This window comes from Hyalella azteca, unplaced genomic scaffold (genome assembly GCF_000764305.2).
Source record: "Hyalella azteca isolate HAZT.00-mixed unplaced genomic scaffold, Hazt_2.0.2 contig15162, whole genome shotgun sequence".
Taxonomy (NCBI): domain Eukaryota; kingdom Metazoa; phylum Arthropoda; class Malacostraca; order Amphipoda; family Hyalellidae; genus Hyalella; species Hyalella azteca.
In genome coordinates this window covers 102556-118769 of record NW_025945022.1, presented here as the reverse complement: position 1 = coordinate 118769, position 16214 = coordinate 102556, and the positions used below count along the sequence as shown (strand labels likewise).

General features: G+C 36.8%; 1 protein-coding gene across 3 annotated transcripts; it reads left to right on the top strand.

Annotated features, from left to right (window-relative positions):
• The first annotated feature begins 313 nt into the window (after positions 1–313).
• On the top strand, positions 314–13666 carry LOC108678719 (cell wall protein DAN4). 3 transcript variants are annotated; one of them, XM_018167183.2, is made up of 13 exons: positions 314–552; positions 2600–2678; positions 3079–3211; positions 3456–3962; positions 4165–4269; positions 4811–4945; positions 5115–5237; positions 5956–6079; positions 6682–6742; positions 6912–8171; positions 8820–9113; positions 10492–10655; positions 12007–13666. In XM_018167183.2, exons 1-13 carry the CDS (start codon positions 511–513, stop codon positions 12130–12132), a joined length of 3153 nt encoding a protein of 1050 aa, XP_018022672.1. In that variant the 5' UTR covers positions 314–510; the 3' UTR covers positions 12133–13666. The 3 variants fall into 3 exon arrangements, with proteins under 3 accessions (XP_018022672.1, XP_018022670.1, XP_018022673.1); XM_018167181.2 differs by having other exon boundaries at positions 4604–4945; XM_018167184.2 differs by lacking the exon at positions 10492–10655 and having other exon boundaries at positions 4604–4945; positions 12007–12105.
• Positions 13667–16214: the final 2548 nt, after the last annotated feature.

Below are 16214 nucleotides of genomic sequence, written 5' to 3'. Positions count from 1 at the left end.
TAGGACGGGTAGATTGATTTTTTCTCAAATCTACAAAAAATATGCAAAGCTGGTTTTATTAATAATGCCAAATGAATGAAATTAATGCTTTCCAACCTCTGATTCTATATGTTAATTTGTCAATATTCGGATTTAGTTTCCAAGATTAGACATTTGGGATACCTTGACCTTAAAATTTTAACGCGCAATTCTCGCAAAAATTGTTAATATTTTCTAATTTTACCGGGTTTATCGTAACCAAATTATACTCATGGTGAGCGAGTTAATCATGACAAAATTATAGAATTTGGATATTCCGGATAAATTTGAAGTCGAGGGCGGCCCGGCGAAATTGTAAATGCCTCCATAATAGCGCGTTATTCGTTCTCGCTCCAATGGGACTTGGGAGCAACGTTTATGATTCGTAATCTGCATCGAGTTCTAGCTTTTACTTTACATAACTCAGAAATGTTGTGCACCTTTGCATGCGATTAAGCTTTACAGGCTGAATTTACTCCGTTCATAACAATTATGTCTGCGCGTGTGTTTCAAAACTTGCCTCCTGCAGTTAAGGTGAGCGTGAGCCGTGAGCGCTGGCCGCTGATTAGTGATTAGCCTAGTCGAATGGCTTGTTGCAATTGAATTTTTTATTAGCAATGACAATGCTGAATGCAACAGCCAGCATACTAAATTCGCCCTTTTATAAATGGAGTCGTAGTTGTGTGTCATTTGTTATCTGTTGAAACTTGGTGTTGGTGAACTAATGAACATTTTTCAGAAATGTGTAAACCTTAAATGACTTTGAAATTGAGTTATCCTGATCTTGCTTGTAAATTTTTAAAATAAAGGCTGGGGGTTCATATATTCAGTATTGATCCAGCCTGAACGTAGCCTATTTGATCAGTTTCTAATTAGGTATAAACCACACTCAGGATGATGTATGTTTTTGGTGAATTTTCCCGCACATTTTCACTTTTTTAAGCTATTGCTGTGCACAGTTGGCGCAATGTAATGAAAATTGATTCTCTTCGCGCACGTGTTCGCGCAATCCCGGCCATCAATTCTATGTCGCGCTGCCGCGCACAAGCAGTTTGTGGAGGATCAGATTCAGACGTAATACTCACATTACTCAGTACAGTACCGGTATGCCTTTAATTATCTTTCAATAATATATGATTTTTCTTGATACGGAAATTTGGTGAATGAGAAATCTAGAACTTTATTTTAGAAGAAATTTTCTCCAAAATCATATGGCAACACTGAACACTGTCTGTTTACATTTTGTATGTATATTAGCCGCAGTTTACAATTACCGTACGTTCCGTATCCGACAAGGCGGACAAGCGGAAGAGTCAGAAGTAACCCGGACATGTCTTGCATTTTATTATTGTCAGTTCGACTCACGTAGTCAATATACTCGCGTATATTTTTGACTAAAATAGTAGAACTATTTTAGCTTTCTAAAGTACGGCGCATGGCGCATTTTTTTACCAGCATAGTACGGCGCACCGCGCAGGTCGTTAAAATGACGAAATAAATTCCCGCGCACCTGGCACATCTTCCTGACCATGGGGTATAAACTAAATGTAAAAAACCTATAGGTACATTGTTATATCAAGACCTAATTAATACGTATGATGGCAGATGGATTGGAATTGTCCTACTTATGAATGAAATTTTGCTGCTCCAAAGTGAAAGTGACAAATGTTTCCTGCATTTGAAATCTTGGGGACCTTGCATCCAAAAAAGGGTGTTTTTTTAATTATATGTTTTTGGGATGTAGATTAAGAATCTGAAATCCGTTTTTGGCGGTCAGCGTCGGAAATTTTTAATGGAGCCTGTTCCTAACTGGACCTAACCTGCGAGGTTTTTGTTGATTGGCTAGGTTTTTTCTATGTTTGGAGTCCGTGCGGCGGCCGGAAAAACCTAGCCAATAGGTTTTTTCTATGTTTGGAGTCCGTCTGGTGGCCAGAAAAACCTAGCCAATCAACAAAAACCTTGCAGGTTAGGTCCAGTTAGGAAGAGGTTCCATTAAAAATTTCCGATGCCAACCGCCAAAAATGAATTTCAGATTCTTAACCTACACCCCAAAAAACATATAATTAAAAAAACACCCTTTTTTTAGATGCACCAAATTTAAAGTATTACCATATTTTATTTTTCCCTTGCTAATAAACTTATGTCTGAGAAATGGGTCTTCAAAGTTTGTTTGAACCAGACATCACAATAACTGCTTCATACTTGTAAAATAATAGAAATAATTCTAGCAAAAACGGGGAAATATCTTAAAAGCAAAAGTGGTATACCTATATTGATTGTATAGAACTAGTATGGGTCTGCTCAGAAAAATGATCTTTATGTTGCATTGAAAGTGCTATATGAAATTCTCTGTTTTTTTTTTTAAGATTTACTTCCTCTTGATAGGCTAAACTTAGTCAGAACCCAATAGAAAATGGTTTGATTCTATGCTAAAACATTTCAAAATAAAGTTATTTTTTTATTGTTATGATGGAATGTTTTCTTAAATAAAGAACTAGACAGCAAATATAACTAATGTCATGATCAAGGAGAATTGAACTAGTTGTTATTTATTTGTTCAAATCTTTTTTTTTAATTGCAGCAGGTTGACGATTTGCTCCGTTGTGGCATCTGCTATGAGTTTCTGCAGACTTCTGTGATGACAACATGTTCACACAACTGTAAGTTTTAAGGCTTAAATTTTTTCAAATGTGCCTTACTTTAAGCATTTATATAATAATAACAGAAATATGAATCTGTAGTTTATTAAATGAGTTGCTTGCTTGCTTATATTGTTGCCTTTATGATCATGCAATTTTTTCAATAAAATTCAGATAACTTTTTAACTGTTCATTGTCTTGTGTAGGAAGTTATTTTAAAGCTAAACTAACACTTTGACTTCATAAATGGTAATTTAAAAAGAAATTATCAAAACCAGTTGACAGAAGAAAAGACTTATATTTCATGATTGTCCATGAAAGTGTTTGTTTCAAATTTTCACCATTCATTAATTGAAAAATATGAATATTTATATTTGTAAATGATTTGAATGTTTCTTCTAAAAACCCTTGTGTATTCCAGATTGCTCCCTTTGCATTCGGCAGTCTCTACTGCATAGGCAGTCCTGCCCTACCTGCCAGTCGTCCATTTGTGACTCTGAGTTACGTCCAAATAGAACTCTGGACTGCATAATAGAGCTTTTCCCTGCTATCAGGTAACATTTACTTGTGTTAGTTTACAAATTATTCTGATCACCTGAATGAAAATTCTGAATTACAGATTTCAATGATTACAACTTGAATGATTCCATATTATGATTTAAGTTTGTTTCACTTTTGGATTAACAATGAAAAATTATTCAATGCAGTTGGATTTCAACTGTATTACTTTTACAAAGATATTTTATGACAAGAATTTTTCATTGATGATGGTGATCTATTATATATCACGAATTTCAGAGATGCTCTACAGCGTTACTATCATGAACAGCTAAGTTCCAGTAGCTTATCATCCTCTGCAAACACTGAATCTAAACTGACCCCAAGGATTCCAGAATCTGGCAACAAACATTATAATCAATACGACTCTAAACAAGATGATTCTGCTCAAACTGGTCTCCAGTGCAACCTTCCTAGTAATTTCTCTGTCCTACAATCTGGTGAAATTAAAAACAGTTTCACTTCACAAAATAATTCTAAACATGGAAAAAATCTTGATCCTAGCATGTGTTCCTCAACTTCTAAAAGGAAGCTTAGTGTTCATCCTAGCTCACAATTCTCTGAAGATATTATATGCCTCGAAACACCAAGCAAAGCAAATTATGGTGCAGGATCCTCCACAAGTTCCAACAAAACTCCTCAGAAGAGCGGGGGCAGGCTGACTGCAGCTCTCAACTCCATCAATGATGGTGTGGTTGGGAGCCCTTCTAAGAGAACGAGTCTGTTGGATTATTTCTCTCCCAAGAAGTTAGTTATTTTCTTGTGGGAAAAGCTCTTTTTGAGTTGGCATGTTGATTTTCTGATACCCTAATGTGTATTTATTAGCTGTACAAATTTTGTGTGGCATTTCACATACATGTTGAGATGGATTCTTATTAAAGTTGAGATGATTGAACCCAACCATGATTAAAACCTTTACCTATATTCTAAAGTAATGTTTATTTTGTAGGTGCACTCCCACAAAAGTGGCCAGCACCATAACAACGTCATTGACCAGCTCTCCTCAGCAGTCCTGTGGTAGCTTGGCCTCCATTTCTTCCTCTCCTGTTATTAGGTAGGTTTTTTTTATACTTTGCTATTAACAGACTATATTAGTTTACGCAAGACTCTTTATGTAGACCTTGTCAATATGAGTCATCTTTGGGTATGGATGGAAAATATGGTGAAATTAGAAAAACATTTGGACAATAACCAGAAAATCATCTATGTAACATTTTTGCTGGGTTTAATTTAACATTAATTGTTGTTAGGCTAGAATTAAAGGTCAAAGTGAGAAGATAGTGTATGTTTTGTTTTTTTAACATAGTAATTTTTTAGATTACTTGAGTGAAAATGTTCAGTTATATTATTTAAACAAATTTAATAAATTATTTTTGTTCCCATGACAGCCATATAGAAGATAGTCCAAGCAAAATAGGAAGCACTTCTATGAATGCCCTCAGCAGTAACCATCATCCTCCTCCATCAACCTCCACCAGTAATTCATGCAGTTCCAAATCCATCATTAATCCAAGCAGCATAACTACTAATGCAAGCACATCAACATCAATCAATCATACAATCAGCAGCAATCACACCACCAACGTCCTGAGCAGCAAGGAAGAGACAGTGTCATGCCCGGTGTGTGGTGTTGCTGTAGCCCAAAACAACATCAATCGACATCTCGATGCTTGCCTCCAGAGAGATGCTGCTACTGGTGCTGCTGTTCACCCCAATCCTGCACAGTTGAAGTACATTACATCATGCCTGCATTCATATTGTATTTCTCTTGATATGAGATTATGTTAATAAAACGAATTGCATGCATGCATTTTTATGTTTTTTTTTACTGTAAACTCCAGTTTTGATCTGAAGTTCTATTAATTTAAGTTATCATTAACGGCATTTCTATCTTAACAGGCGACCTCCTCTTCCAAAGTTGGTTTATCATCTGCTCAGCGACACCAAGCTACGCAATGAGCTGAAGAAAGTTGGCCTCTCAACCAACGGCTCAAGAGATACACTCATTAAGCGTCACAAGAAGTTAGTATTTATAAATTATAATGCTGTCTAAAGAATTAAGTAACTTTCTATAGACAGCATAATTTTGCAACGTAGCATCATTCATGCCTTGTGTGGGTGTAGTTGTAACTGTCCAGTGTGAGAAAAGTTAAACTATTAGCTTTATGCTGATAATTATGGTGCCAGTTTGTTCAATTAGTGTTTTCATTCACTCTACTGATTCTAACTGTAATATTAATGACAAAAATACTTGTTAGGTAATAAAATTAGATGAATTTATGTTTTGGCATTGCTTGAGTCAAATATGGCAAGTTTTAGTTTCACTGATAATTAGTGTCATGAAATAGAATCTGACTCTTTGGAAGCAGGTATGAGTAAAAGAAAAGTCGTGTAGAATTGAAATTCGTCATTGATACCATTCGATAGTTTTCTCCCGACGCTCTAATGGTCATAGATGCTGAGGAATATCCATGGATAACATATGAAAAATATAAATAACTATGTGTGTGAAGGCGTAATACAAGAACAGTGACAACGAGGCTGTACAATATCGCCAACCTTACGATATTTGTGCCGCCGTGAGGTAGTGCACACGCAATGCAACATACATTAGCTGTGTCACCATGTGCACCAGCAACACCACATCACCATACATTAGCTGTGTCACCATGTGCACCAGCANTGTACAATATATCTCACGTGCAGGTACGTGGTGCTGTACAATATATCTCACGTGCAGGTACGTGGTGCTGTACAATAGCGAGTGCGACAAGCTGGAGCCCCGGCCTATACAGCAGCTACACAGACAAGCAGCGCGTGAGGAGCAGATACAACCTACACAGTCTACTCAGACTATACAGTCGGTGTGTGTCTTGCTTGACTGTGTTCTTTGACTGAATTCAAAGTGAGTTTGTGTCTTACTGTGACTATATTTCTCACAAACAATGAGCTGTTTGGCTGAAATTTCAGTTCAATGTTTTGCTTGTATAAGCAAAAATTCAATGTTTCATAGTTCACTTCATTGTTCATATAAAAATTAACTAAGCTGTTAAGTGAAAATTTCAGTTTAATAAATTACACTTAACTGTTGGACTCGAATTCAATAAGCTGTTTGATGAAAACTTCTGTCAATAACCTTCATTGTCTGAACCACTTTCAAGTTCACTATTAGAATCACTCCTCATTTCACTATTTGAATCACTCTTCACACGATGATAAAATTTCCCTTCAGATCACTGTTTGATTCACTCTTCATGCAGTTCACTGCTTGATTCACTCTTCAGTTCACTGCTTGATTCACTCATCAGTTCACTGCTTGATTCACTCTTTAGTTCACTGCTTGATTCACTCTTTAGTTCACTGCTTGATTCGCTGTTTAGTTCACTGCTTGATTCACTCTTCAGTTCAAGTTATCACACGCGCAGTATTTTTTTCTTTATGATTCAAACACTTTTCCTCTTTACAGATTTTTTCTTACGATTGTAAGTCGTCTCCTACCGTCATTGAGGAAGGGCAGAAAAAAATTCGTAAGCTATGCCTGATAATTTAAATTTATTTAAATCAAATTAAAATTAAGTAAGGTTAATTTTTGATTTGTGATATGCTTTAATTTCTAAAAGTATACATGAATAATTCACTCTGGTATTATGTGTTTTCTGAAACTATCTTCTCCCGATGATGCTCTTCATTTTTCAGAAAAAAAATTCAGCAATCAATTTGCTTCCCTTTTGGCTGACCTGAAGAAGAGAAGAAAACTTGAAGGCCGCGCTAATACTGATGTCAACATCAAACCTGAAGTCAACATCGAACCTGAAGTCAGCATTAAACCTGAAGTCACCATTAAACCTGAAGTCAGCATCAAAACTGAATTAAACATCAAAACTGAATTTCCTCCCTCAACAATGGTCAGTGGAAGTGCCGATGATGAGGCTCGTCTCTTCAAAATTGAGCCTGATGATATAAGTGATCCAAGTGATTACCTCTATTGCGAGGTACCTGGTAACTCGAGTGTAAATCAGCCAACGCTTTCCTCTAAACTCTCGGCACAAAAATGGAGCTCGCCTCCTAGCCATTGTAACGTTGCAGGAACTCGTGAAATTCCTCGTTCAAGTCAATGTGAGGCTCGAGATGAAATTTTCACTCCTAGAAGATCCAAATTGACTGTTCAGCGAAGATCAAATTTAAGTTATGATATTATTAATCAGACTCCAGCAAGCAAAATTTGCGATATTCCCGCACCTACGTCTCCGATCTTCAGAACTGGTAACAGTAAATCGTTGGAGAACACTTCCGACTCGAACTTTAATAGAGCTACTAACGTTCCTCCATCCACCAATGATTCAGTGAGAGTAATGCCAAAACATTATTCTTTTGATGAGGATGATGATGACTTTGACGATTTTTTATTTGAAGATATTAGTAATGAAGGAAAGTCCAACGTGTCAAGAGGCAGCGACACCGTTTATGGAGAGCAGGATTCTACTAGGCTTTTGTCTGCGAACGAGAATCTTGTTGATAATTTTGAGCCAAGTGACCGCAAATCTAAGTCGCCTTTGGAGACGGTAAGAAAATGCAAAAGTTTCCTCTCAAATTTTCCTTCTACTAGCAGTGCTGGAGCAAAGGAAGCTGACACTGACGATGATATACCGTCGTATGACTCAATGGAAGCTTCCTCTAAGCTACTCAGAGTATCTGCCGACAATGCCTCTGCTGAATTGGAGCCTTACGTTCGTTTGGAACTTATAAATGGCTTATCTGCATCGACGCTCAACACAAAATCTTTAAATTCCGCACCAAACATGATCATTCAAGCACCATACAACGGTCCCAGTGCTGGCAGCTCTTTGCCTCCAGGCGCTCGTTGCAGTCCTGATCTCTTCACGGCAGACGCCGAAGACTCTGATGCCTCCAGCGAATGCAGCTACAGCCTCCTTGATGACCGTGCTGAACAGCTCAGTGAGTTTTGTTCTGTCTTGACGTATATTTAGCTCATTAAACGAACATTATTATCATTAGTTTGGTTAAATCTTAAATTTACTAGCAATTTAAAAGGTTAGAAAGTGACAAATAATTTCACAGTATTTCACGCAATGAGCTCGTGCATGATGTAAATGTTATTTTCTTTGCTTCTAAATCCTATGACGAATATCATGTCTCTTTTTCATTTCAGCTACCTATTTCAAACGTTATTTGCTAAGGCATTTTCACAGTTTTGTATGGCTGTCCGCTTACTCCCCAGTTTCCCTTTCTCACTGATAAAAATCGAATCATAATTCTTCATTTTATAATTAAATGAATTCTCATTTACCGTTTGAATGCTAATTTGTGTCGATTCCTTTTTCAATATTAATATTGTGCTGATATATGATGGTCCATACATATATCACCTTTATTTTCATGCTGTTCTAATGATCCAAAATATTGCTTTTCTAAGTAAGGGCTCATGGTCCCCAACGCAAGGGCGCGTAAGGGCTCATGGTCCCCTCCGTGTACCTATTATAATTTAATTATTGATTGATATTGATCCTACCACTCGGAGGACTCCGGATTAAAAAATATTCGTGCCGTGTAATGTGAAGCTTAATCCTCGCCCATATCCTACAGTGGATGTGGACATTTTGGAGGATTCTCGCCCACCTGCAGTGCAGTCTACTGAACATCCTGATACTGAAGACGATAGTAGCGATGAAATTCCAGCCTCGCAACTCAGGCTAAAGCAATCCAAAGTGTCTCCTTCTTTAAGACAATCGGAGGCTGCGAACCTGATTGTTGAACAGCTTCCCTTGGACGACAATCACGCAGGGGCGTTCGACAGGTCCTTTGAAGCCTACGGACGCCTGCATGAGGAGGACAGCGATGACGTCTTGGGTGCTGCTGATGCAGATCTTCCGTCGCTAGGTGAAGATAACGGGAGCCTTGCCTAGCGAAATATTGTGTAGGAAATGTGGAAATGTAGGACATGTGGATATGTAGGTATATATGTAGGATATGTAGGAAGTGTATATCTAGTGTAGAGCTCTTCATTTAAGCAAGTTTTATTAAAAATTAAGCGGTGAAATTTATTAACTTGTTGACCCTACCACTAAATCTATAATTGGACCGCTATGGAAACTAAACACTTTAGATAAAATATTATGTAGGAACATTGTTAATACAGTTAGTTAAAACAGTTATGTTGCTAATGTCTCAGCTTACCGCATCGTGGATTCAACAATGCTAAAAATAATTACCATACGTGGGTTCAATCTGAGTTAATCAGCTTTACCAAGTGAGAATGTATGCGTTTTCATTACCAATTTGAGAGTTGAATTGAGAATGGATAGTTGGTGTCTCGATCTTAGATGTGGGTCTTCATATCACGCATGAGTCTATGTGTGCGAGTTGAATGTTTTTATGTTACCATTTTCAAGCCAGAAACTACTAATATTTCTTGCTGCGCTTTGCTATACCAATAATTAAATCTATTGGACGCCATTTACAGATTATTTTCAGCATAAATTTGTTAAGGATTATACTCTATCGGATGGAGTTCTCGATTCCTAACTTACTTAGATGCCCAGCGCACGTGGTGGGAATTTTCTTGTATAAGACATACAGAAAATTGTTCTCCTGTACTTAATGCTGAGAATCGAACTAGGGGGATTTCCAAGCTCAATCGTTAGCATTAGACAACTGAACTTCCATGAACATAACTTTCATGAACCTAAGATTAAAGAAGTTTTATTACTGATAAATATTGCGCTCTGTTATTATACATGCGACCGCTCTTCGTGCTGAATACTTGCGCACTTTGATATTCGCTGTTCAATTGTTTATTTTCCATGACTCGTCACGTTTAATTAATCTGTCCTTGCTCTATGGAAGCGTTATTTGTAAAATTTTGGCCTCGCAAAAAAGGTTTTGATGTTTTCTTTTCGGTTAAAACGTGTCTGTTATATATTCAGAGATGTGCTTAAGAAATACCTGAAACAAACCTAGCGGTAGGAAAATTTCTTTTCAAATCCCGTGTTTCAGAAATGGAACAGTAAGTCATAACATCAAAATTAGTTTAACCTATGGCGTTAAGTTGTACGAGATGATTGGTTTAAATATTCTACATTTCCTTGATAACTCTTGCAGAAATTTCTATCCAATTCGATACGCTCGATTCATTTAATGCTAATTTCCACACTTAAAAGAAAAAGTATTCCTAAAGTGTTTAATAACAATCATTGGCAAATCATAACAAAACCAATTGGCATATAAATATTTTACCTCATCTCTGTGTATGTATCAGGAGCAACGGGATGCGAGAGTCCCGTGGTGAGGCGGTCGGGACGCCGGCCTCCCGCCCGCTTAGCGGCGCTGTCGCATAAAGTGGCGCTCTGTCGCAGAGACGTCGCTCCTGTCGAGTCCAAGCTGGACAATTCCGTGCCTTTAAAGTCCAAGCGAGATAATTCTGTGAGTTCTGGAGTCTGGTTTTGTTAGCGGTCATGGACTCTTTACCTGGTTTACCTCGTGAGGATTCTGGATTCTGGTCCTCGGATCCTCTCTGGTTTACCTCGTGAGGATTCGCATGGCACATGTTTAGGTTTCTTGTCAGGGTCATGCTGGTGCGTGTCTCCTGATCGGGCAACCCACCTCGCAGTAACGATATTATGGCTTGTGGCCTGCAATGTTAGTGGCGTCTGCTCCCTTGTAGTCTGTTTCCGTCACCTCCTCTCATTCAAGTGAAAAGCGCTCTGTGCATGCGATACCTGGTACGAATGTGTAGCTATTGGCTTTTTAATTTTTCAATTGATCATTCATTTATTTAGATTATTCTCTGCCGTGCTGTCTATGTATCTCAGTTCCAGCGCTTATCCTTCAAGATCTTCCATTTCTTTGTCGTGCGATTTGATCAACTGAGAAGTCTCTAGCTCTCTTACTACGTTTAACCTCTATGGTGATGCATAACTCGAAATATAAAGGAGCAATTTCATCAACTTTGATATTAGGACATGGTAACAGGCATTAGAAAGTTGATAGTATTAGTAAAAATTTTGTTTACCGAAGATTCCCAAACTTTGAAATGTTGTCATGGGAATGGCCTATATTATGTCCGATATCAACATTTTCATCATTCATAAGCTATTACAATAGAAATAATGATATAACATTTGAAGGTCGTATATAATTGACCGAAAAAGAAGCACTTGCTTCTAAAAAGATTGACTTCTTTGTCGCCTGAACTTGTGATAAACATTCGGTGTTCTATGTTCACTGGCCAACATGGAAAGTCTTTGGTTTTTCACAGGTTTCACTTTCAGTATCTACCCTTGACGATTGTATTGCATTTGTGATTTTGGGTGTAAAAATGCATGTTGTAGAACCAACCCAAAGCATTTTAAGCAGAATACTAAGTTTTTTAAGTCTTTTTTTTTGTGCTGTTTCCATTAAAGTATAACTTCATTAGCTCATTGTGTTGTTGATCTTGCATTGCATTTTTGAAGTTCGCTCGCTTTCGTTGTGTGTTCAAAGTTCCATTGCGTGGGCAAAGTTTTCGAAGTTGTCCGTTTTGTTTCTAGATTCCAATTTTCAGTAATAACTACTTTTCACTGCAAAGACTCTCCTTTCCTTATTTTAGTCTTCAAAGTTCTCTTTGATTCATGCAATTTTCATGACGATCGTGAATAGTTGTTTCATACCTCTGTCTTTTTCCTTTCACACATTTTATGTCATTAAACTGTGTTTTTTGTATGTATGGACATGATTTGTGTCCTGTCTGATTCTGTAATGATTCAAAGGAATATACTAACCTTTTTTATTTCAGAATTCGAGTTCGAAGATCGCTGGACGTAAACGAAAATCTTGCGAGCTCTCCAGCGGGCCAAGCACCGCGCCCCGGTGCGACGAAACCACGGCCAAGAGACGCTCCACACGTCGCAGGAATTTGTGATATTGTGTGCTTGTTCTCTGAAAACGGGAATTTCATGTTAACTTCTGAATACAATTTATTTCTCAATTCACCTAAGCAATTTTTGAGAAATATCCCGTTTTACAATCGGAATTAGCGTATCAGGTTCTTCAATTTATAGCTAAGATTAACTTTTATTTCACCACGAAAATCAGTGAAAAATATTATGTGTTTTCTCACCTACAGTCAGTATCAATGCTCAAGATCTTTCACGTTATCTTCTGACTAAATTTTATTCCTCACATTCAATGTAAGTCAATTTATGAACAAAAATTTCAGTGTGAGTGAAAAGCTCGTTTTAAAATAATTTGGTTAGCTGTGATCGCGAATTTTGATTGCGATTCAAGTTATTATGCGATAATGAATCGGTTTGAAATGTACAGTCTTTCATTATATGTGTTTAAGATCAATTGTGTAGCGTGCGTGCGTCATTCGTTATTTGGATTTTTCATTAACTAAATTGTGGCCAAATTGGGTCGTTAATTTCGATGCCCAAAGCTTAGCTTTATTAATAATACTCCTTTTCAGTAATAATATTAAAATAGCTGCATTATTATTATTATTATTATTATTGAAGAAGGCATCTCATCACCGCAATCGTCCGCAAAATAGCCGGTGAACGGATTCAGTTACGTCACCTCATTCTTCTTGCTGAAAAACTAAAATTTCATATCCGCATGTTAATCTAGAGTATTAATTGTCTCTTCTTTCTGTTCTGCTTGTAATTGCCTTTTTTCTAATAGGTGCTCTTTCTTGTAATGTTGCGGTAATTTTTGTGTATCATAGGTTGAGAAATTTTTCGCCAGCAAAACTATGACGAATACTAAGTCTAGAATTCGTCCTGTGACCAGGAAGCGGCTATCCAGATTATAATAATTATTTCATCGCGATTGAAGTGAATAAAGTAGAGACCAACGAGTAAGTCTAAGCATTTCGATATTTGCTATGCAATTTGCGCATATATTTGCAGCCCACTTAGTCATTGAGAGGTTACTCCAGCCCACGAATTCAACGATGTACAAAGGCCAGAATGTTAAATATTACACGCCTTCCATCAATAAAAAATCCGATAAGACACGTAAAAATCCGCCAAATAAGTGAAAATTAGAATAATCTTCATTCGTTGGTATTTTGTAAAATGTTATATTCCTACAAGTATTTTGTAATATGCTATATTCTTAAAAATATTTTGTAAAATGCTATATTCTTCCAGTATTAGTGTCTTACTTTGTTCGAATTACTCACCATTATTTTTCTTCAATTCGGTAAACTAGATGGCAGCTCTAGCTTAGCTTTTTTACGTACTTTTTCTTGTGTATCACTGAAACATTTTTTCTATATTCTAGTGATCGTTAATAATTAAACTTCTTGTTGTGTAATCATCACACATTCTCACATAGAAATGCGAAACTAGTAGCTACTGTGAGTATCTAAATGTATATATAATACATGATGTATTGTTAAGTACTGTCATACCTTTTGTATGTTTTTATATAAACGCATTGTTAAGTTCAAATGCGTTTTCTTTTCCCCACGTATGCATACAAAGGATGTGTGCCAAATTTTTGTCTCGCTGTCGAATGAAATTTGACATCTTTAACGGTATGAGCTATTAGTTTTCGTCTTCAGCCTAATTTATTGTGATTAGAATTTTCCTTTTTTCAATTAGTTATAATTTTTAATACTTATGAGTTAAATTATATAGTTACGTTTTACTGCTTACGTGCCTTCACGGTCGCATCGTTTGACATTAACTATTGAAACGCGCGCGCTCGTTTAGGTTGAGACATCAGTAGATAAAACTGTTCAATATTAAACAGCCGGCATTTTGAATAATCATCTGTCTTATCATTTTTCATTGATGCCATCTCGAAAAATTTGAACAGAAGCTCAATTTGTTGATTGCTAATAATTGTGGTTCAAATATAAGCTTCTACTATAGTAGTGCCTGAGCTACATTTGTTGTGCTTAGTCACGAATAAAAAAGAGTTCATAAAAATTACTTCATTTGTAGGCTTTAAGTCATCCATTTGTTCAAATTTTTTTCTCATTAACTGTGTTTGATGTTATCGCAATGAATCGATAATTCGTCGCAAATCTGGCGATAACTTGGCTGTAAAATATAGTTAAATGAATGGAACGCGCTTGCTTGATAAGACAAATTAATGATGCGGAGACCAATAGAGGCTAGCAAGCTCGGTTTTTTGGTTCCTTGACTTTAAATAGTCGAGAAACACTTCAATGTAAACCATTGATGTTAAATAGTCTGAAGTGAATAGACTATTGACGCTCTCATCTTCCTCTCCACCTGCCCCACCTCTCCACCAACTCTCCCTCTCCACCTGCCCCACCTCTCCACCAACTCTCCCTCTCACCGGCGTCGTGCAGTAAGAGTGCTCCAAGATTGGCTTCCTGAGCGCGTGCTGAGATCTACCTCAGCTAAATTAATTCTATCAATGAGACTCCTTGATATAATATCATATTTTGCCTGCTGTAATAAAATCATGTTTTCTCTGAAATCGTATTATCATATATTCTCAAATAATATGCTATTAAACACAAAGCAGTTTCCATTATTGGTGATTGCTCAATTTGAAGTTTGTTTGTCTAAATTTGTCTTAGAAGTCAAACCAGTTATTGACTATTGTCCAACACGTATTTGCTTTGAATAAAAAATCACATTTTGTCAACTAGAAACATTTATTGACTGAATAATAAAATTTATCGTTAAACTAGGAAAGCAACAAGACCTCCGCCGCCGTTGGTGTTTCAGTGCGGGCTGCAAGTTGGTAGTTTGCTTGACCCTTGACCTCGCAGACCCCTAAATGAGTCTCTCTTTACCTCAATTATCCCCTTTACCACCTCGCCATTATTCAGACTTACGAGCTGCCGTCCAAACTAATCTCCTCGAAATGCTTCCCCAGGATCTCGAAGATTAATTACCACAAATTCTTCACAATTTCTTTACCGCCCGTGGGCGAAAATTACATTCCTGGGACAATTTATGTATTTTATGATCAAATTGCGTGAGGTTTTTAAACACATTTTTATTTATATTGCCTTTTTAGTTATTTCAAGCGCGCTTTCAACGCACGAGGAAAAATGTGATCAGCTGTTACTTTTATTCGTGTTCCGCTGTTACTTTACATGTTTATACACTGTATATTTATACACTGTTATTTTAAGAGCAGTCATATTAGAACAAGTAGCTGTTTTCACTTCATTCTCGTTCTTGCTGGGAGGTCTTCTCCGCTTCAGTGCCTCTAAGAACCTTTTTTTGCGGTTCAATTGTGTTTTTTCTCACTTTCCCTCCAGTTATATATTTTTCCCTTCGCATAAATTCATTAACAAAAGAGTGTTTATAAACAAACTAAATCGTAATGTCTTCTTCGCGACTTTCTGGCTGTACGAAATCAAGATAAACAAATTTATTAATGCTGGAATGGGCAATGACGTGATCATAAATAATTAAACTTCTCGTCGCCACTCAATAAAAACCGTACAATGCTGGTCGAATCAGAACTATGATTTGTAGGGCCCAATTATCACTGATTAACTATGAAGCTTTTTCGATCTCGCTTTAAAGTTGTAGTTAAATAAAAATATTAGTTAAGCTAAATATTTGTTTATAAAATAGATCGTTTTCTATTGAAGGCCGGCGACACAAGTACTCTGGCGACTCAAGTGGCATTGACGGTACCGTACGCATTCAGCATTCCCATGCCTGTCATATGAGTGTAGGCTAATGAATATTTGACTTGCATCCTAGCAAAAATATTCAAAATCTGGACGTTTTCATGATTTTATAGAATGCGTCAATTATTTCGAACTTTCTCAAGACCATTTACACATCTATAGATTCATTAATAATTCCAATGAACTATGAGTTACAATATACAATTTGTTGCCATTTATAATTAACTTGACTTGAATCAAGATGCTCACTGAAGCAGGAATATAACTGCGTATGGACACACTGAAAGCTTTGCGCGACGGGAATGTAAGCATGAAGTAAATAAGTGGTAATGAAGTAAAAAATTGCGTGCACTATCATCATGTCTGCC